The 21379-nt window shown below is 45.5% G+C and overlaps 1 protein-coding gene across 4 annotated transcripts in view; it reads right to left on the bottom strand.

Moving 5' to 3' along the window:
* DOCK1 (dedicator of cytokinesis 1) overlaps positions 1-21379 on the bottom strand; it is a 433046-nt gene that overhangs the window by 188574 nt on the left and 223093 nt on the right. For all 4 annotated transcript variants that reach the window (XM_064145308.1, XM_064145312.1, XM_064145309.1 and 1 more), the window contains exon 28: positions 10222-10323. In XM_064145308.1, the coding sequence (XP_064001378.1) occupies positions 10222-10323 (102 nt within the window). The remainder of the gene's footprint in view (positions 1-10221; positions 10324-21379) is intronic.

The following is a 21379-nucleotide window of genomic DNA, read 5'->3' as shown; positions in this document are numbered from 1 at the left end:
CTGAAATCCAGATTATCTTGTCATTTAAATATATATTTTTATGTATCACAAAACTTTATAGAATTTGTGCCAAAGGACTGAGTTAGACACAAGGAACAATTTCTTCCCCAGAAGTGTTGTCAAGCCCTAGAACAGGCTGCCCAGGGCAGTGGTGGAGTCTCCATCCCTGAAGAGATTTCAAAGCTGTGTAGAAGTAATGCTGAGGGACACAGATCAAATGGTGAACTTGGTAGTTTGGGTTAATGGTTGGACTTGACCTTAAAGGCCTTTTCCAACAAAAATAATTATATCATTTATATATATGCTGTAGCTCAAAACTGTTGCTATACATTACCCTAAACTGGGGCAGATGGCAGCAATGGTTTGCTCACCCTGAAACTGCTCCCTAAAGGCAGTAATGGTAATTGCTTTTCCCACTGAAAACCAGAATGAAGTTAATTTAGTAGCATAGATCATCTTATTTCTAGACAGATAGAAACAAACATCTCTTTGTAATAGAAACTTCATGTACTTGACAAGGTAAATCATCTACAAATTGGGAATATCTAACAATCTGAGTAATATCAAAATCTCAGAGAAAGATAAAGGGGGAAAAAAAACTTAATGCAAAAAGCACTTGATCCACTTCATGCTAAGTTAAAAATGAACTTTTACTCCAAGGTTAGAATATCTTTTGCTTCCTACAGCTTCTCAGTAATGGTATTTATCTCATCTTATCTTGAAAATGTCAAAATGCCTAGAAAAAAAAGCCCCCAGAATGTTACATTCATTGGACTTTTCACTAATACTGGCTTTTATGTAACCTTTTGAGTGAGAGACAAAATGTGACTTGTAACTATTTCTCCTGTTTTGAGAGCCACTTTCTTCACTGCATTTCATCTTTTGATTCCTGATTCTTTTGTTTTTCTTGGTTCAGAAACTCACAATCATCAGGACACAGGGAGCCACAGAGATCCTGAGAACACAGCCTCAAGATCACAAAGCAATATGAATTTCCAGGACACTGAGCTCTGCCACGTACAGGCACAAGGTTTGCTTTGGAATGCTTTGCACCCCAGCTCCTGGTACCCAAGCTGACACCAAACAAGGACACAGAATACAGGGAAGAAACATTTTAACCAAAACCCAATAAAGGCATAACACTAGCAATTTAACTCCTCTGATAGTTTACTAAATTCACTTTCAACAAAAAAAAATCATAGATCCCAGATCATCAAGTCCAACCATCAACCAAACACCACCATGGCCATTACACCATGTTCCAAAGTGCCATATCCACATGCTTCATGAACACCTCCAGGGATGGTGACTCCACCACCAACCTGGGCAGCCTGTTCCAATGCTTGACCTCTCATGCAGGAAAAAAATAAAGAAAACAAATTGTTCCTAACTCCCACCATAAACCTCTCCTGGAACAATTTCAGGGCATTCCCTCTTGTTCTATCCCCTGATGCTAGAGAGAAGATACTGACCTCCATCTCACCCCAACCTTCTTTCAGGGAGCCACAGAGAGCAATGAGGTCTCCCCCTCAGCCTCCTCTTCTCCAGACAAAACAATCCTGGTTCCCTCAGCTGCTCCTCACTAGACCTGTTCTCTAGACCCTTCAATAGCTTCACTGTCATTCTCTGGACACACTCTAGCACCTCAATGTCCTTCCTGGAGCAAGGGTCCCAAAACTGAAGCCAGTATTTGACATGTAGGGTGCATCCTCACCACTGTTGAGCACAGAGGAACAATCACTTCTACACTTCTGCTGTGGCTGATGCAAGTGAGGATGCTGGTGGCCTTCTTGACCACCTGGACAAACTGTTGGCTCATCTTCAGCTGCTGTCAACGAGCACCCCCAGGTCCTGTTCCAGCCACTTTGTGCAAGTCTGGAACACTTGCACCACTAAAGCTGTTTTCACATCTACAGCATTCAGATCCTATTTGGAACTGCTCATGGATAATGAGAGGTTACTGTTATGTAAGGCGAAACTCATCCCTCTACACAAGCTCGGTGAAGTATGTCTTCTTTGAGCAGATCAAACTGCATACTTTACTGCTCATCCCTCCTGTGTTCTGGGGAAAGAGCTGCATAATGTCTAACAATCACCTTGCATATTCTGCTGCCTGAGCACTGCCCAAGTCTTCATTTGAGCTGCAGCTATCAGGTGATTTCTCACTGATGTTCTTCCAAAGATCAGCAATTTAAATGTGAGTGCAAATGGCACTATGGGGAGGGTCAGCACCTGTCCAAGAGGGTAGATTTCAGTTCACTGAGCCTTTTTAACCCTCTTCCCATTTTATGAATACAGATGTATACTTATACTTCCCTGATTTCTTCTGGCAAACTCTACCTTATAAAACTGCAGAGTACTGAAGATTGGAAGGGATCTATGAGGATCATCTAGTCCAACCCCTCTGCTACAGCGGGGCCACCCACAGCAGGCTGCCTAGAATCACAATGTCCAGGTGAGTTTGGAACCTCTCTAAGAAAGGAGGCTCAACAACCTTTCTGAGCAGCCTGCTGCAGGGCTCCAGCACTCTCAAAAGACAGAAGATTTTCCTCATGTTCAGACGGAACCTTCTGGGTTCCAGTTTCTATCTGTTGCCCCTTTCCCTGTCACTGGGCACCACTGAAAAGGGGCAGGCTCCATCCTCTTGCCTCCCACCCGTTAGCTCTTGCAGAGCATTGAGAAGACCCACTCTCAGGCTGCTCTTCCCCAGACTAAATCTGTCCCAGGTCTCAGCCTTTCCTCCTCACAGAGATGCTTCAGGCTCCTCAGCATCTTTGTAGCCTCTATTGGACTCTCCCCAGGAGTCCCATCTGTCTTGAGGTGTAAGACCAGAACTAGACCCAGGACTCCAGTTGCAGCCTGACCAGGGCAGAAGAGAGGGTGGGCAGAACCTCCCCTGATGTGTTGGTTAGAGCTTATTTGCCATGGGTGTCAGCTGTTCAGCCTCTGCACGCTCTGCTGACCCAGCTCCATGCGTGGGTGGATGAATTTTCAGATAGTTTGTTGATGATTCCTGTTTGTTACTGACCCTGGAGGTTGTGCCACTTGTGATTTGACCTACTTTGCTGATTCAGCTCTACATTTAATCTACTTGTATTTACATTTTAATAATCCTGCTTTCACAAGGGTACTTTAAATAATGCTCTGTATCAACTGAGCTAATTACTGACCAAACAAAAAGCTTAAATATAAGTTTTAACAAATAAAATTGGGAGGACCAGACAGGACAGGTAACCCTCAACTGACTAATGAGGGATTTCATCCCATGGATGTCATATACGAGATAAAAAAGCTGAGGGATCAGCAGAATTAAGCCTCATCTTCACTGGCTGGTGTCCCAGGAGGACTCCATCCATGCTGTCTTCCATCCCAATCTGTGTGTTCCTGAAGCCAGCTCATGAATCCAGTTCCCATCTGTTGCTGAGTCCAGAGAGGGATTTGCTCAGTGCCTGCCCCCAGCATCAGTGGCACCAACAGCACCATCACTGCCAAGAGGGGTTGAGTTCCATATTGGTTTGTGTCTCTTTGTCTCTGTTTCAGTTTATTGTTCTCATTTCGATCCCAGCTGGTTGAGTTTCTTCCTCACCCCATCAGACTCTCTCCAATCTTCCCTTTCTCTTCACTTTGGAAGGCAGAAGTGCTCATGGAGAGCCTCTGACACTCATCTAGTGGCCTGCCCAGCCCTGACCCTTGACAAAAGTTATGGAAGACCTTCTCTTAAACAGAGAAATTGGGTTGCTGTTGTCATCATTCTGTCTTAAATAACTCAGTATTCCTCATGTTTTAAGAAAAGGAGAAGAACTAGTTGACACACTTTAACTGTCTTTTACTATAGGATCAACAATATGCCACCCCTATACCTTCAAATATTTCACATGGATATTTGAGGCCCCATCCCTGGTGACATTCAAGGTCAAACTTTATGGGACCTTGAGCAACACAATCTATTTGGAGATGCTGCTGTTTACTGCAGAGAGATGGACAAGATGGCCTTCCAGAGTCCCTTCACACCCTATGCATTCTGTTGTTCTGTAATTCTTCACGTTTTAAAGTCAGTTTGAGTTGCATTATCTACCATTAACATATTACCCATGAAGTGATTTAACAAGTTACTATGCATTTTATTGGCCACTAGCCTATTTATTTAATCAACAACATTAAAAAGGTACATTGGACGAGGGAGGCTATTCTGCCCCTGCACTCAACACTGGTCAGGCCACACCTTGAGTCCTGTGTCCAGTTCTGGGCCACTCAATTCAAGAGAGATGTTGAGGTGCTGGAACGTGTCCAGAGAAGGGCAACAAAGCTGGTGAGAGGCCTGGAACACAAACCCTATGAGGAGAGGCTGAGGGAGCTGGGGGTGTTTAGCCTGGAGAAGAGGAGGCTCAGGGGGGACCTCATTATTGTCTACAACTACCTGAAGGGAGGTTGTAGCCAGGTGGGGGTTGGTCTCTTCTCCCAGGCAACCAACAATAGAACAAGGGGACACAGTCTCAAGTTGTGCTGGGGGAAGTCTAGGCTGGATGTTAGGAGGAAGTTCTTCCCAGAGAGAGTGATTGGCATTGGAATGGGCTGCCCAGGGAGGTGGTGGAGTCACCGTCCCTGGAGGTGTTCAAGAAAAGCCTGGATGAGGCACTTAGTGCCATGGTCTAGTTGACTGGCTAGGGCTGGGTGCTAGGTTGGACTGGACGAGGTTGGAGGTCTCTTCCAACCTGGCTGATTCTATGATTTTTGTTGTGGAGCACTCCAAATTCCTTCCTTCCCCATGCCTGGTCTCTAGGAGGTTTGAATGGGGCAAGGAGGAGGCACGAAAGACTGCCTTCCCCCTTACTGCGGGCTTGCAGGGGGTTACAGCAGCAGGCTCCTGTTTCCACATGTGCACTGACTGATGTGGAAACCTGTGCTGGAGTCGGGCTGGCGCCTGGCTGGGATCTCTGCACCCCAGCACAAATGGCAAATGGACATTGGGCCAAGGAAAAGCATAAACAGAGTGAGGGGACAGGCGCAGTGCTCCTGCCCTGACAGAGTGCCTGTCTTAAGACTGTCCCCGCTTTGCACAGCTCCCTCATTTGCACAGCTCCTGGTTTTGCACCGTCCCCACTTTGGCACCATTGTGTGCAAATCTGCAAGCCTGGTGTGCTAGTTTGAAGCAAGCTGGGATGTTTTGGTAAAAGAACTAGATAGTGGGCAATGAAATGAAAAACAATTATGTCTCCTTCGCTCACAGTCACGCTGAGAACTCTGGGAAGAAGAAGTAAACATTCTCCATTTTGTCCTTCCTTCTGCCTTTGCCTTCAGACCTGGTCACATCTCATTAACCTTGCTCCCACTAACCTTGCTCCCTAACCTCTTGGCTGCACCTCTCTTCTTCCTGAGAACTGGGGTAAGGTTGAGAGGGTGGGGGGAGGTGTTGGGGTGGTTTGAGAGCCCCTCCTGGGGACTCAGGTTTCTGGGAGGGGAGTTGTGCTTCTGTATTGTTTATCCTTTGTATATTTCTGTATATAATTGTATATATTATAAATAGCTGCCTGTATATTTGCTGCTTGTAAATAAATAGCTTCATTTATATTCCCAGAGGCCGTCTGAGTTAGCTGGGGCAATTCCAAAAGTGTGGGGGGGCAGGTAAGAGCCCAAACAATCACACCTGGCAAGTCCTCAGGTCCTTTAGAGAGAGAGCTGCTGGGGTACCCGAACGCAGCTTCTCTCGGATCGCACTGTGCAGTCTAACGTCCTGCTGCTACGCCGAGCTGGAAAAGACACCAGCAACTTGGCTTCCCACCCTGTGCTGCTCAGGCAGCACCACTCCACCAATCTTTGTCTCACGGAGGCTGATCAGACTTTTGCTGTGTGGATCCACAACAACTGGATATTGCTTGCATTTGAGAGAGGCTGCTGCCGGCAGAGAAATCCGGCAAGGGATCATGGCCAATTTCCTATCCCACCTCCATGAGTAAAATCTACTTCCCTCAGATTCTCTGCTCAGCCTGATTCATAGTGTGGTAAAGCCCTGTTTGTAGCTTAGCCTTTTCCATTTGCCCACAACATCCTGCAAAGAATTCCCGACCAAATTAGAGTCTGTAAATAAAGCTAAACTAGTTCTGTATGCAGTCTGGGGGGCGAGGTTTTTGGGGAAAACAAAAATAATTCTAGCTTTATAATTCCTGCCTTGGCCAATTAATACCCTAAAGCTCTACAATGATTTTAATTAAAGATATAAAAAGCACTGCAGCAAATGTTCAAGCTTAGCTTAGCACATCTGCTGATACAAACCGTAGGCAAGTGGCATAATGGTGGAAAACAAGTACTCAAACAGCATGGATGGGAAAAAGGATTTAAAGAGCCCAGAGCAATTCCAGCTACATAATCCAAAACATTGCTGTCTACAACTACCTGAAGGGAGGTTGTAGCCAGGTGGGGGTTGGTCTCTTCTGCCAGGCAACCAGCAACAGAAGAAGGGGACACAGTCTCAAGTTGTGCTGGGGGAAGTACAGGCTGGATGTTAGAAGGAAGTTCCTGGCAGAGAGAGTGATTGGCATTGGAATGGGCTGCCCAGGGAGGTGGAGGAGTCATCATCCCTGGAGGTGTTCAAGAAAAGGCTGGATGAAGCACTTGGTGCCATGGTCTACATGACTGGACAGAGCTGTGTGCTAGGTTGGAGTGGATGAGGTTGGAGGTCTCTTCCAACCTGGCTGATTCTATGATTCTATGCATAAAAGGATGAATATACCAAGACTCAAGACAAAACTAAGAAGAGATTTTTCATGTGTCCCAGTGCACTGCACACACATAAATCAAACTGTTAAAAACCAGCCATTATAAACAGACCACTTGCCAGATTTCAGGTAGTGGAGGCACCATCCCTGGGGGTCTTCAAGAAAAGACTAGATGAGGCACTTAGTGCCATGGTCTAGTTGATTGGATAGGGCTGGGTGCTAGGTTGGACTGGATGATCTTGGAGGTCTCTTCCAACCTGGTTGATTCTATGATTCTAAATACGTAGTTACCCCCTTGTTTTCACCAAAAAAGATCTGACTTATAAAACCACCTTACAGACAATTCAGACCAAAAAAAGTGAGACTTCCAGATAAACACTTTAATTGTCTTGGAATAATCACAGATTTCCTAACCAGCACTTTTCTTTCTGCATTTTTTCATCACACAATTGAAGTACAACCTGCTTTTACCTTTTTCCCTGTAAAACCCTGTAATCAGTTTGCCTTTTCCAGAGCCAAATGGTTTGAACCACTTTAAAAGTACAGAAATATTTGGCTTGGTTAACCTTAACTCTCCTGTCTTTTCTGTAGGCTAGTGCTATTATTTTCATTTTGCTGAGATGCATTTAACTTGGGAATGTTCCATTATGAGTACAAAACCAACTGACTATCCATGGAAGTGTTCTGAGGTCCCCAAAGCAGACTATCTGGGAAGGAAGCCTTTCAATATACTGATGCCCATCTGCTGCTGTTCTTTGCAGTTGGACTTTTATCTTCACTCTCTTCAATCAACACCTTTGTGTTACGCCTGAGTAATGCCTGATCAGGCACAAAGAAAATGAGCACCAGAGGCTCTAGCACAAGGTAAAGAGCTCAAATCTTTCAGACTACAGGCAGAAGTGAGAAGAACAAAAATTTAAGACAGGAAGGAAAATGGGAAGATCCAAACAAATGATACAAAGAGAAGAACTTGGATTTTGTTATATTGGGTTTGAAAGAAGGAAACCTTTAGTGGTTGGACTTAATCTTAATGGTTGGACTCAATGATCCTAATGGCTGGGCTCAAAATTCTTGAAGTTTTTTTCCAGTCAAAACAATTCTATCAGTTATAAAATAAAAGAGGGGAGGTTTAGACTAGATAGAAGAAAGACATTTTTTATGCTGAGGGTTGGACTCAATTATCTTAATAGTTGGACTCAGGGAGCCTAATGATTACACCCAATGGTCTTAAAGGTCTTTTCCTTTAAGTAAATGACTCTATGATCCTAATGGTTTTAAACTAAAAAAGATTCAGTTTAAACTAAAAGAGATTCAGACTAAACAAAATTAAGAAAGTGTTTATGCAGAGGGTGGAGAAACACTGGCCCAGATTGCCTAGATAGGGTGCTGAGGCCTCATCCCTGGAAACATTCAAGGCTACGCTGGACAAGGCTCTGAGAAACCCTATTTAGTTGAAGATGTTCCTGCAGGGAGGTCAGACTAGGTGACCTTTAAAGGTCCCTTCCAACCAAAACCATTCTATAAACCTAAACCAATCTATAACCTAAAAAACTGCCACTCTGTAGACTAAAACACAGGTGAACACTGCCTAAAACCCCTCCCCAAAGTCCCAGCACCAGAGTGGGCAATGTAATACAGCTGATCAAGCTTCAGGTCATCCACTAATTGATGGACCTCAGCCAACAAGTTTGGTTGCTACTCTGCAGCATGCACTTACCATATGGCAATGATAGTTGCAGGTCATTAGAGACTTAGCTCCTTCGCTATAGCTCTCTTCTATTATGTTCTAATTAAGTTGTGCTGTTGGCTTCGTTAGGCTACCAAACAACTCCAAGAAGACAAATTTCAATTATTATTGCTTATTTAACAACTAAGGACATCTTTAAGGTTAAAATGTCTCCTATAAAATTGAGAGTGAGCAGATCTGTAAGTAAAAGCTATTTAAACAAATGAAATGGGGACATCTGGAAGATTTAATGCTGGAAGTTGTTTTCTTCAAGGAAGGTTTATTTTTTCCCTTCTCTCCTTAAACAAAACAGATTTTTAGTAGTGCCTCAGCACAGCTATTTTCTAATGCTTTCCTTTTAATGGTCTTAAATTATTAAATTGTCTCAGTGCTTGCTTTTTAAAATATTTCATAGAACAGAATCATATATTGAAGAGCTGCAGAGATGAGATATACTCCTGTGTGTGGCAGGGAGGTTAATTCTGCCCCTTGCAAATTCAAGAAATAAGTTTAAAGCAGAGTGGTATAAAATTAGCTTTATATTAAATACATAGAATGCTTTAGGTTGGAAGGGACCTTAAATATCTAGTTCCAACTCCAATTAACCATGGGCAGGGACACTCTCCAGTAGACCAGGTTGCTCAAGGCCCCATCCAACCTGGCTTGCAGGGAGGAGGAATCAACATATTAGTAGAGATTCATTCATAGACTCAGAGGGCTTTGGATTGGAATAGAACTTAATGAAAGGATCTAGTTCCAGCCCTTCTACTATGGGCAGAGATACCTTCCACTAGACCAGACTGGAAGGTAGGAGAGCCCTGCAGAGGGACCGGGACAGGCTGAATGGGTGGGCAGAGGTCAATGGGATGAGATTGAACAAGGCCAAGTGCAGGGTTCTGCACTTTGGCCACAACAACCCCAGGCAGTGCTACAGGCTAGGGACAGAGTGGCTGGAAAGCAGCCAGGAAGAAAGGGACCTGGGGGTACTGGTAGATAGTAGCTGAAGATGAGCCAGCAGTGTGCCCAGGTGGCCAAGAGAGCCAATGGCATCCTGGCCTGCATCAGGAAGAGTGTGGCCAGTAGGACAAGGGAGGTTATTCTGCCCCTGTACTCAGCACTGGTCAGGCCACACCTTGAGTGCTGTGTCCAGTTCTGGGCCCCTCAATTCAAGACAGATGTTGAGGTGGTGAAGGGCAACAAAGCTGGTGAGGGGCCTGGAACACAAACCCTATGAGGAGAGGCTGAGGGAGCTGGGGGTGTTTAGCCTGGAGAAAAGGAGGCTCAGGGGCAGACCTCATTGCCGTCTACAACTACCTGAAAGGAGGTTGTAGCCCGCTGGGAGTTGGCCTCTTCTCCCAGGCAACCAGCAACAATAGAACAAGGGGATACAGTCTCAAGTTGTGCCAGGGGAAGTACAGGCTGGATGTTAGGAGGAAGTTCTTCCCAGAGAGAGTGATTGGCATTGGAATGGGCTGCCCAGGGAGGTGGTGGAGTCACCGTCCCTGGAAGTTTTCAAGCAAAGCCTGGCTGAGGCACTTAGTGCCATGGTCTAGTTGACTGGCTAGGGCTGGGTGCTAGGTTGGACTGGATGATCTCAGAGGTCTCTTCCAACCTGGTTGATTCTATGTTTCTATGATTGCTCAAAGCCTTGTCCAACCTGGCCTGCATATCAAAGACATTTTGGTTATATTTCCCAAGTGTATTTACCGAACAGCAGCAGGGACTGAATCCACAAACCCAAGCTCCACAACCTTATGAACAGACAAAACACGTTCAGCTTACCACAACATCTGATCTCATTTTTCCAAAGGTCTTGATTAAATGAGCATAGTGGTAATCCTCCATTTGCCTTAAAATGGCAGTCATGCAGGCAACAAAGCTCCCCTATTAAAAAAAAAACAACAACAGAATGATTGATTCATTAAAATAAGGCAATATAAAACTTGCTAGCAAAACATAGTACTGCTAGAGAGGACCATGTAACAGGGTGGATATAATTCTGTCATTTAAATGCATTAATGGATATGCAAAATTCTGTTGAAGAAAACAAAAAACCACCACTTGGAGTTTCATTTTCCAATTTCATGGGTTCATCACCACCCTCACTGAAGATTTTGCAACATATTCTTCATATAAAAACTGCTAAAGCATTAAAGGGTTTGGAAGGTAATAAACACCACTCCTAAAAATATCACCCAGTATCAGGATTTGCATTTGGGATGTCGATACTCTACTGAAGGAAGAAGCTTCTTCAAAATCATTATATTGAGCATCACAGTTAAACCCCAAGTTTTAATTTCATTGAGTGGTGTTTTCAGATACTGTGATGCTTAAGAAAACAAAACCAAACCAAACTCAATAACTCAGAATCATCGAATCATTTTGCTTGTTTAAGGCTATTAAATCCAACCGTTATTCAATTCTGCCACAGCTGGGGCTATGCCATGTCTCTCAGCACCACATCTCTGCAGCTTTTAAACACCCTCAGGGATGGGGATTCAGCCACCTCCCTGGACAGCCTGATCCAGTGTTCGAATCATAAAATTGCTTCATTTGGAAAAGACATCTAAGAGCATAGAGTCCAACCATCATTAGGGAACCCTTTCAGTGAACAAATCTCTTCTAATATCCAACCAAAACCTCCCCTGGTACAACTTGAGGCCATTTCCTTTACCTGCTATTAGGTGGAAGAGACCAACCCCCACATCACTCCAACATATTTTTTTCAGGTAGTTGCAGAGAGCTTCCATAAAACCACAAGAGCATCTCTCTCAAACCCCAGAGAAAGTAAAAATACATTTAAAAAAATTACTCTTTCCTTATGGCATATGAAGGTCTCTTTTTAACAACCCAAAACTGCTCTTACAGCCATTAGAAGTTCTTATTCCATAAATGACTTCTCTCTTTGTCCATCCTCCTCCCTCATCTAATAAAAATGTTGATGGATTATAATAACAGCACTCACAATTTTTCTAGTGTTTAATGAAGAACAAATTGTTAGTAAAAATCAGCAAATAAGCAATCCCATAACTCAGAATCATAGAATGGTAAGGGGCGGAAGGGTCCTCTGGAGATCATCAAGTCTAACTCCTGCCAAAGTAGAGTCACTTGTGCAGGTTGCACAGGGTCACATTCAGGTGGATTTGGAATCACTCCAGAGAAGGAGACTCCACAACTTTCTCTGGGCAGCTTGCTCTAGGGTTCCATCACTCTCACAGTAAAGAAGTTTCTCCTCATGTTGAGGTACAATTTCCTGGGTTCCAGTTTGTATCCACTGCTTCTCATCCTTTCACTGGGCACCAAGAGTGGAGTGTGGTCTCCTCTACTTGACTCTCCCCTTGTAGCCAAGAAGGCCAATGGGATCACGGGGTGTATTAAGAAGAGTGTGTCCAGTAGATCAAGGGAGGTTCTCCTCCCCCTCTACTCTGCCCTGCTGAGACCTCATCTTGAATACTGTTCTCAGCTGTGGGCTCCCCAGTTGAAGAGGGACAGGAATCTGCTGGAGAGGGTTCAGTGGAGTGCTACAAGGATGATTAGGGGACAGGAGGGCATGGCTTATGAGGAGAGGCTGAGGGACCTGGGGCTGTTTAGTCTGGAGAAGAGAAGACTCAGAGGGGATTTGATAAATGTTTATAAGTATCTGAAGGCTGCCAGGAGGGGGGGGACAGGCTCTGCTCACTGCTCACTGGGATAGGACAAGGACCAATGGGTATAAGTTGCAGCAAAAGAGGTTCTGCCTCAACACAAGGGGGAATTTCTTTACTGTAAGGGTCCCAGAGCACTGGCACAGGCTCCCCAGGGATGTGGTGGAGTCTCCTTCTCTGGAGCCTTTCAAGGCCTGTCTGGATGTGTTCCTCTGTGATCTGTGTTAGATAGGATTGTCCTGCTCTGGCAGGGGGGTTGGACTCAATGATCTCCTTGAGTCCCTTCCAACCCCTAACATCCTGTGATGCTATGACACCCACCCTTCATGTATTTATTAACACTGATCAGCTCCCCTCTCAGCCTTCTCTTCTCCAGGCTAAACAGCCCCATAAATTGTGATAAAAAAAATGCAAATTCCTCTTTCTGTACCATTTCCAAGGCTATTCTGTGGCAGGTACAGCCTAGCAGAACACTCAGAAATGTTCTGTGCTTTTGAGGCACAGCACAGAAGTTTTTATTGCTACCTTTAAGATCTGCATTACTTCCAATTTAAAATATTTATTTCTACACGAGCCCAGGTAACTGAGATCAAACACAAAATGATACCAGGTTATCTCTCTGTGTGCTATGAGCTCTCTTATTTCCAGTCTAATCCCCCAACCTCCGTCAGATAGGCTCTCCTTGAATTTGCTTTTCTCCTGTGTAATGAGCTCAGATCTCAGCCTTTCTGCCACTGATTTTGTCCAGGCAAGAGCATTACTCTTTCTACACCTGAACAGAGTTCTTAGGCGTATGCAAATGGCACAAATATGAAAGAGAAAGGCCACCTGGGCTGCTGCTCCCTGACATCAAAATAACTTTGTAACAACAAGACCAGCAAGAAAGCTTATCACCACTTTTTACAGTGGTGATAAGAAGAGAGACAATGGCTTTAAGCTGGAAGAGAGGAGATTTAGTCAGGCTATCAGAAATAAATTCTTTAGCATGAAGGTGGTAAGACACCAGAACAGGTTGTTCAGGGAGGTTGTGGATGCTCCCTCCTTGGAAGACAGGTTGGATGAGGGCTTAAGCAACCTGGTCTAGGGAAAGATGCTCCTGCCCATGGTGGGGGTGCTTGGAACTAGATGATCTTTAAGATCCCTTTCAAACAAAACTGTTCTATGACTCACAGAACTGCAGAACATTAGGGGTTGGGAGGGACCTCCAGAGATCATCAGGTCCAACCCCCCTGCCAAAGAAGGATCACCTATGGCAGGTTGTCCTGGAGTCCTGTATACGCCAAAACTCCTCTCTCTCTGTGGTTTGAATGGGAGAGGAAAGGCATGAAAAACCTGTTCCCCCCACCCCTGCCCTGCAGGCATGAAGCAGGGGAGCAAGGGGCCCTTCTGGCAGGAGGGGTGCCCATGCAGTGCCCGCACTGGGATCGGGCTGGGACTGGCTGTGCTCTTTGTGCCCAGGCAGTGCTAACTGTGCTCTTTGTCTAGGGAGGGTACAAACTCTGGGGTACTTCCTGCCTTGGGGTTCCTGCCTTAGACATCTCCCCTGCCTGCATAGCTCCTGCAGAAAGAGTATCCTGGCACTGCCAAGGACAAGCTCCTGAGGGACAGGACTGTCCCTGCTTTGGAGGGTTTCCACCATTAGCACCCTTTATGCATGCCCAATAGTCCTAAACGATCCCTGGATGGCTTCTGAAAGAGAGTGAGGGGACAAGCATCTGGACCACCCTTTCTCTCAGCCAGCCTGACTCACCTGTGAGTAAACATTAATGGCTCAGCCTGATTAATAGTGGGGAATGCTATGTTTAATAGCTCAGCCTTTTCCAACTTCTGACTTCCAAAACAGTCAAATTACCTACGGTATCCTTGTAGATCTTCTCAACCTGACTGAATCTGCTAATTAAAACTGAATTAATCTCTGTATATAGTTTTGGGGGAAATAACTCTAATTTGCTATATATTCCTGACTCAGCCACATTAATTCCCTGCCTCCACAACACAGGGCAACATAGAACCACATTCAGGTTGGCTTTGAAAGTCTCCACAAGTGACTCCACAACCTCTCTGGGCAGCCTGTTCCTGTCTTCCATCACCCTCACAGTAATTCCATGAAACTGTGACAAGAACAGAAGCTGTGTCCAGAGAAGGGTGACGAGGCTGGGGAGAGGCCTTGAGCACAGCCCTACGAGGAGAGGCTGAGGGAGCTGGGATTGGTTAGCCTGGAGAAGAGGAGGCTCAGGGGAGACTTTATTGCTGTCTACAACTACCTGAGGGGAGGTTGTGGCCAGGGGGAGGTTGCTCTCTTCTCTCAGGTGGCCAGCACCAGAACAAGAGGACACAGCCTCAGGCTGCGCCAGGGGAGATTTAGGCTGGAGGTGAGGAGAAAGTTCTTCACTGAGAGAGTCATTGGACACTGGAATGGGCTGCCTGGGGGGGTGGTGGAGTTGTCGTCCCTGGGGCAGTTCAAGGCAAGGTTGGATGTGGCACTTGGTGCCATGGTCTAGCCTTGGGCACTGTGGTAAAGGGTTGGACTTGATGATCTGTAAGGTCTCTTCCAACCTTGGTGATACTGTGATACTGTGATACTGTGATACTGTGGCTGCACTAAGATAATGTTAACTACCATGAAATGTAGACAGGGGTCAGTCAAAAAAAAATAATCTCAAAACATTATCAGAACCCCTGTAACAAGCACTCTAACAGACACCAAAACAGAGTTTATGCCTGCAAGAAAATACTCAGTAGTCCAGATTCAGTCCTACTTCCCCTAATGATGCCATCAATCAAAGAGATGTTTCATTGCTAGTCAGAATTATAGGGTGTTTTTAATTGCCTGCTTAAGTCTAGGCTGCAGACACAAGTCAATCCATCACACAAGGTTCTCTAGATGGTTCCTAAATGCTCAGGGAAGCTGAAGACAAACTGTTTTGTCCATGGTATCATTTTATAGATGCTCAACTCCATCTGTGAAGTCCAACACTTACATGTATCTTCACTTTCCTTCACATGAACACATCACATCTGTAAACCCAGCCCTTGGCAGCTAATCCAGCACTTCCTTCTGATAAAGTGGTTTCTCTAATTGGTTAATGGCTTTGGACACATTTCTGTGTTTATCTAGCCATTTGGTGAGTAATTTATTTCACAGTATCACAGTATCACCAAGGTTGGAAGAGACCTCACAGATCATCAAGTCCAACCCTTTACCACAGTGCCCAAGGCTAGACCATGGCACCAAGTGCCACGTCCAGCCTTGCCTTGAAGTGCCCCAGGGACGGCGACTCCACCACCTCCCCGGGCAGCCCATTCCAGTGTCCAATGACTCTCTCAGTGAAGAACTTTCTCCTCACCTCCAGCCTAAATTTCCCCTGGCACAGCCTGAGGCTGTGTCCTCTTGTTCTGGTGCTGGCCACCTGAGAGTGGTCTGCAACAGAAAAAGGGTGAATTTCCCACCTAAGGAAACTATCCAGGCAGCCTTGTATGTGAAAAGACTGAACATGGAACAACTGCTAAACTTTCAAAGGTATTTTAGTATCTTTTTTTTTTTTTTTTTTGGTATAGGAACTGCTAGAAATGTGGATGAATTTGATTGCCATCTCCTCTGAATCTCCTGGTGACCCCTTCTCTGGCTGGTCACCAGGACAGCTGCTCATCTACAAGCAGTCATCTCTTCTGCCTCCACCATTTCTTCCCCCTTCCCCTATGGACTTGATGATCTTAAAAGTCTCCTCCAGTCAAAATGATCCTAGCTCCTGCTGAGGCAGCCCAATTCTCCTTTCAGAGAAGCACATGAATTCCAGGGAGATTTGCTCCAACTGTCCCCATAAAGCAGGGAAAGTGATGAGTCACCGAAGAGAGGGATAATTACAGAAGACTATCTTCTTAATTAGCATGGGGAGAGATGGAAGGGACACATGAAAGTTTAATGTCTGGTGGTTAAACACTCTGCTTCCACGTGGAATGAAAACATGAAACTGTGCTAAAAACCTGGGTGCTGAAGAAAAACAACAAATAGAGAAAAATCAATAAAGAGCAATAAATAGAGCAGAAATATAAAATACAAATGAAAGACACTATAGAACTCTTTCAGGTTCTTGCTTAAGTCTTAGTTTAAAAGAAATATAAATTGACAACAACAAAGTGTTGTCATAACAGCTTTCACTGAGCCTCAGAAGTGGTGCTGAGCCTCAGAAGTGGTCTCTGACCAGTTAGATAAAGTCATAGCTAACTTTCAATACCACTGAATGTTAGGGTTTTGAAAGGACCTCTGGAGATTGAGTTCAATCCCCTGCCAAGACAGGTTCACCTGAAGAAGGTCTCAGAGGAGAACAGACTGCACCACAGGTTGCATTGGGTTAGAATGGACCCTTAAAGGCCACTCTTGTCCAACTCCCAACACGTTCAGGCAGGTTTTGAATGGTTCCAGAGATGAATACTCCACCACTGTTGTCAATAATAATAAAATCAACACTTTTTTTCCTGTATACCTGCATAAAACAATTATTCACAAGCATCTGAGTATTATCTCACTAACATGCTCATTTCTTTTTTCCTTTCTTTGTTAGGATATTGTCCCTTTTAGACTTTGTTGTATTTTACATCCCTGCTCCAATGTTTATCTGCAGATTCCTACTTGCTTTCCAGCTCCTGATGCTTGGGATAATCTATTTTATTAGAAACAAAAGTACCCTACCAGTCATCTGATTACTTTTCATCATTTTCACTGCACTTAGTGAGGTATCATCTGCAATCAGCATGTTCTTAATTACAATGCTAATAAAATCCTGGTCATTATTTCTAGGCAATATTTGTACTCTTAAGTGGTTTTAATATGTCTGTTAACTATTTAGCAATGGCTAACAACCTTATTAAACTTTAATCTTAAGTTGATTTTTATTCTTGGGTTGGTTTCAGAGATCATTGTCATCTTCTGCAGCACATCACTCCAAGCAATACTCAGGAAAAAAAAAAAACCCAAACAAAGTGTCTGATTCTCTAAGAAAATCAATTTCAATTTTAACTGTAGGAGTAATTGCAAACCAACGTTGATCCAGCAACTGCTGCAAGGGCAACACAGAGGGGTGGCCACTGCCCTGGGCAATTATTAGCTATTTATTCACTGAAATAGTGTCAAGCATTGCAGTGAAATCCTCTCCTGTCCTTCTGGAGTAGCTAAGCTCAGAAATAAAGTAATTACTCCACATCACACTGGAGAAGAGCATTTAGTGCACTGTGGTAGCAGTTTAAGACAATTCACAGTATCACAGTATCACCAAGGTTGGAAGAGACCTCACAGATCATCAAGTCCAACCCTTTACCACAGTGCCCAAGGCTAGACCATGGCACCAAGTGCCACATCCAACCTTGCCTTGAACTGCCCCAGGGACGGCGACTCCACCACCTCCCCGGGCAGCCCATTCCAGTGCCCAATGACTCTCTCAGTGAAGAACTTTCTCCTCACCTCGAGCCGAAATTTCCCCTGGCGCAGCCTGAGGCTGTGTCCTCTTGTTCTGGTGCTGGCCACCTGAGAGAAGAGAGCAACCTCCTCCTGGCCACAACCACCCTTCAGGTAGCCTCCTCTTCTCCAGGCTAAACAACCCCAGCTCCCTAAGCCTCTCCTCGTAGGGCTTGTGCTCGAGGCCTCTCCCCAGCCTCGTCGCCCTTCTCTGGACACGCTCAAGCATCTCAATGTCCCTCCTAAACTGGGGGGCCCAGAACTGAACACAGTACTCGAGGTGTGGTCTGACCAGTGCAGAGTACAGGGGCAGAATGACCTCCCTGCTCCTGCTGACCACACCATTCCTGATGCAGGCCAGGATGCCACTGGCTCTCTTGGCCACCTGGGCACACTGCTGGCTCATGTTCAGGCGGGTATCAATCAGTACCCCCAGATCCCTCTCTGTCTGGCTGCTCTCCAGCCACTCCGACCCCAGCCTGTATCTCTGCATGGGGTTGTTGTGGCCAAAGTGCAGCACCCTGCACTTTGAGCTATTGAACCCCATCCCATTGGCCTCTGCCCATCTGTCCAGGCGGTCAAGGTCCCGCTGCAGAGCCCTTCTGCCCTCCAACTCAGTCACATCTGCCCCCAGCTTAGTGTCATCTGCAAACTTGCTGATGACTGACTCCATGCCCTCATCCAGATCATCTATGAAGATGTTAAAGAGGATGGGGCCCAGCACTGATCCCTGAGGGACACCACTAGTGACAGCCGCCAGCTGGATGTGGCACCATTCACCACCACTCTCTGGGTCCGGCCCTCCAGCCAGTTCCTAACCCAGCACAGAGTGTTACCATCCAAGCCACGGGCTGACAGCTTAGCCAGCAGTTTGCTGTGGGGGACAGTGTCAAAGGCCTTGCTGAAGTCCAGATAGACCACATCCACAGGCCTCCCCACATCCACCAAGCGGGTCACCTGATCATAGAAGGAGATCAGGTTAAAAAGGCAGGATCTGCCCTTCCTAAACCCATGCTGGCTGGACCTGAGATCTTTGCCATCCCTCAGGTGCGCAGTTATTGGCCCCAATTCATTTCTCTCCTGGCCAAAAGCTGACAATTCACTCTTTCGTGTACTGAACTAGTGGGAATTTAGAATTCCCTAAGTAAAATCATGGGATTCCAGGGTGTCTGCATGACTATTGTAAGGGAAGTCAGATCCAGTTCCTGTGCTGGAGCGCTGGTAATCAATCCATCAGCAGATGGAAAGGGGAAAAAAGACCATGAGGGGGAAGAGAAAAGGAAAAAAAATGAAAAGGGAGAAGAAAAAGGGCAAAAAGAGGGAGAAGAAGGTGGGGGCAAAAAAAAAAACCAAACAAACCAACAGGGAAAAAGATGGGGGGGAAGATAAAGGAAAGTACAATGGAAATGAAAGACCAAAAAGTCTGATTTTTCTTTGGAAGCAATGCCTTGTTATTCAGAAAATACATTTTATATCAAAATAAAAAGAGGAAAAAAATAGACTATGCAATTCAAAACTGTAAACATTTCTAATTCCCATAAAAGACAGTTCTGAAGGAAGAAGTACAGAAGCACAGAATTAACCAGGTTGGAAAAGACCCCTAAGATCATCAAATCCAACCTATCATCTAACCCTTCTAATTAACTAAACCACAGCTCTAAGTGCCTCCTCTAGCCCCCAACAGCCTCTTTTAAAAATCACTTGGCTGCTTCTGTCTCTAGGAGCCATATATGCTCAGAAAGTATCACAGTATCATCAAGGTTGGAAGAGACCTCATAGATCATCGAGTCCAACCCTTTACCACAGAGCTCAAGGCTAGACCATGGCACCAAGTGCCATGTCCAATCCTGCCTTGAACAGCTCCAGGGACGGCGACTCCACCACCTCCCCAGCGTAGCTTGAGGCTGTGTCCCCTTGTTCTGGTGCTGGCCACCTGAGAGAAGAGAGCAACCTCCTCCTGGCTACAACCACCCCTCAGGTAGTTGTAGACAGCAATAAGGTCTCCCCTGAGCCTCCTCTTCTCCAGGCTAACCAATCCCAGCTCCCTCAGCCTCTCCTCGTAGGGCTGTGCTCAAGGCCTCTCCCCAGCCTCGTCGCCCTTCTCTGGACACGCTCAAGCATCTCAATGTCCCTCCTAAACTGGGGGGCCCAGAACTGAACACAGGACTCAAGGTGTGGTCTAACCAGTGCAGAGTACAGGGGCAGAATGACCTCCCTGCTCCTGCTGACCACACCATTCCTGATGCAGGCCAGGATGCCACTGGCTCTCTTGGCCACCTGGGCACACTGCTGGCTCATGTTCAGGCGGGTATCAATCAGCACCCCAAGGTCCCTGTCTGTCTGGCTGCTCTCCAAAATAATAAAATGCTCATCAACTGTTTTAGCATTTGGGGAATTACTCAAACAAAAGTACCTAAGACCTCCACCTTTTCCTGTCCCCAGCATCAAGGAAGAACAACAGACAGAAAACAGACCCCAGAAATGGGTGCACACACACAGACAGACAATGCAATCATCCTGGTAGAGACTTAGCATGGGAATAACGAAGTTCCTCACAGTAATAGGAACCTCAAACTAGCTGCCTTCCTTGCCCGAGGGAAAGCCTTTCATCTTGTTTGGTTTAGATTTCCCAGCACAAAAAGATGTCTTGCTTTCTTCACATTATTGTTAGGAAGCTAATTTAACTATAATTATTATTATCATCCTCTGAAGCACTCTCAAAATAAAAGACGAATCTGTTCTAGCACTCAGCAGTAGATAAAAGACCAGGATAAATAAGGTGAACTTTCTCTGGAGAAAAGAGAAGTCACCAAAGAGCTAAAATAAAAAGGAAGCTGGAAATAACATGCCCAAGATGAAGACATGTGCACAAGCAGAGCAGGAGTATGTCCTCTCCTCGCATCATCCTCAGCAACCAGAGAGAGTCGTTTTTAGTTTGCATTGTCCATGCTGATGCATCAGCAATAGCTACGCAACAAAACGGGCTCAGCACTGACCCACAGCAAGCCTCAGACACTGCTGAGAGACAGGAGATGCTGACAGAAACCAGGCAGGCTGCAGTCTTGGCAGGAGATGGAGATGGAAGGAGGCACAAGTAAAACAGAGATGAAGGATCCTACACTACAAAACTTTACTCATGGCTGACCAACCTCTCTAAACCACAGCTCTGGTGAATGCAATCAGAGACACTGTATTAATTATCAAAGCTCCTGCAGCAGGTCCAGAAAAGGTCAATGAGGCTGGTGAAAGGTCTGAAGAACAGGTGAGGAGTGACTAAGGGATCTGGGGTAATTTAGCCTGAAGAAAAGGAGGCTAAAGGGAGACCTTCTCGCTCTCTACGTCTTTCTGAAAGGAGACTAGAGCCAGGTGGGGGTTGGTTTCTTCTCCCTAGGAACAAGCCATAAGACAGGAGGGAATGGCCTCAAAGTGCACTAAGGGAGGTTTAGGTTGGGTATTAGAAGAAACCCCTTCATTGAATGGGTTCTCAAACACTAGAACAGGCTGCCCAGGGAGGGGGTTGAATCCCGATCCTGGGAGGTATTTAAAAGACACAAAGATGTGGTGCTGAGGGACATGGTTTAGCATCAGCCTTGGGAGAGTTAAGAGTTGATCTCATAGGTCTTTTCTAACAGAAATGATTCTATGATTCCACAATAAACCAAATCAATGTAGACAGACACGTAAATACACCATGACTGTATTGATGCAGACCAGCTAAAGAATTAAAAGTTCTGCAGACACAAGGAAAAACTAATCTAAGACAACTGCCACCCTATGTTAAGACTGACTGCACTGAAGTCATTCCAGTAATTGTGATAGCCTACAGGTATTATGGATATTGTCT

The sequence above is a fragment of the Pogoniulus pusillus genome, chromosome 6 (genome assembly GCF_015220805.1).
Source record: "Pogoniulus pusillus isolate bPogPus1 chromosome 6, bPogPus1.pri, whole genome shotgun sequence".
Taxonomy (NCBI): Eukaryota; Metazoa; Chordata; class Aves; order Piciformes; family Lybiidae; genus Pogoniulus; species Pogoniulus pusillus.
Note: the sequence above shows the minus strand (reverse complement) of the source record. Positions and strands in the feature narration are given on the sequence as shown.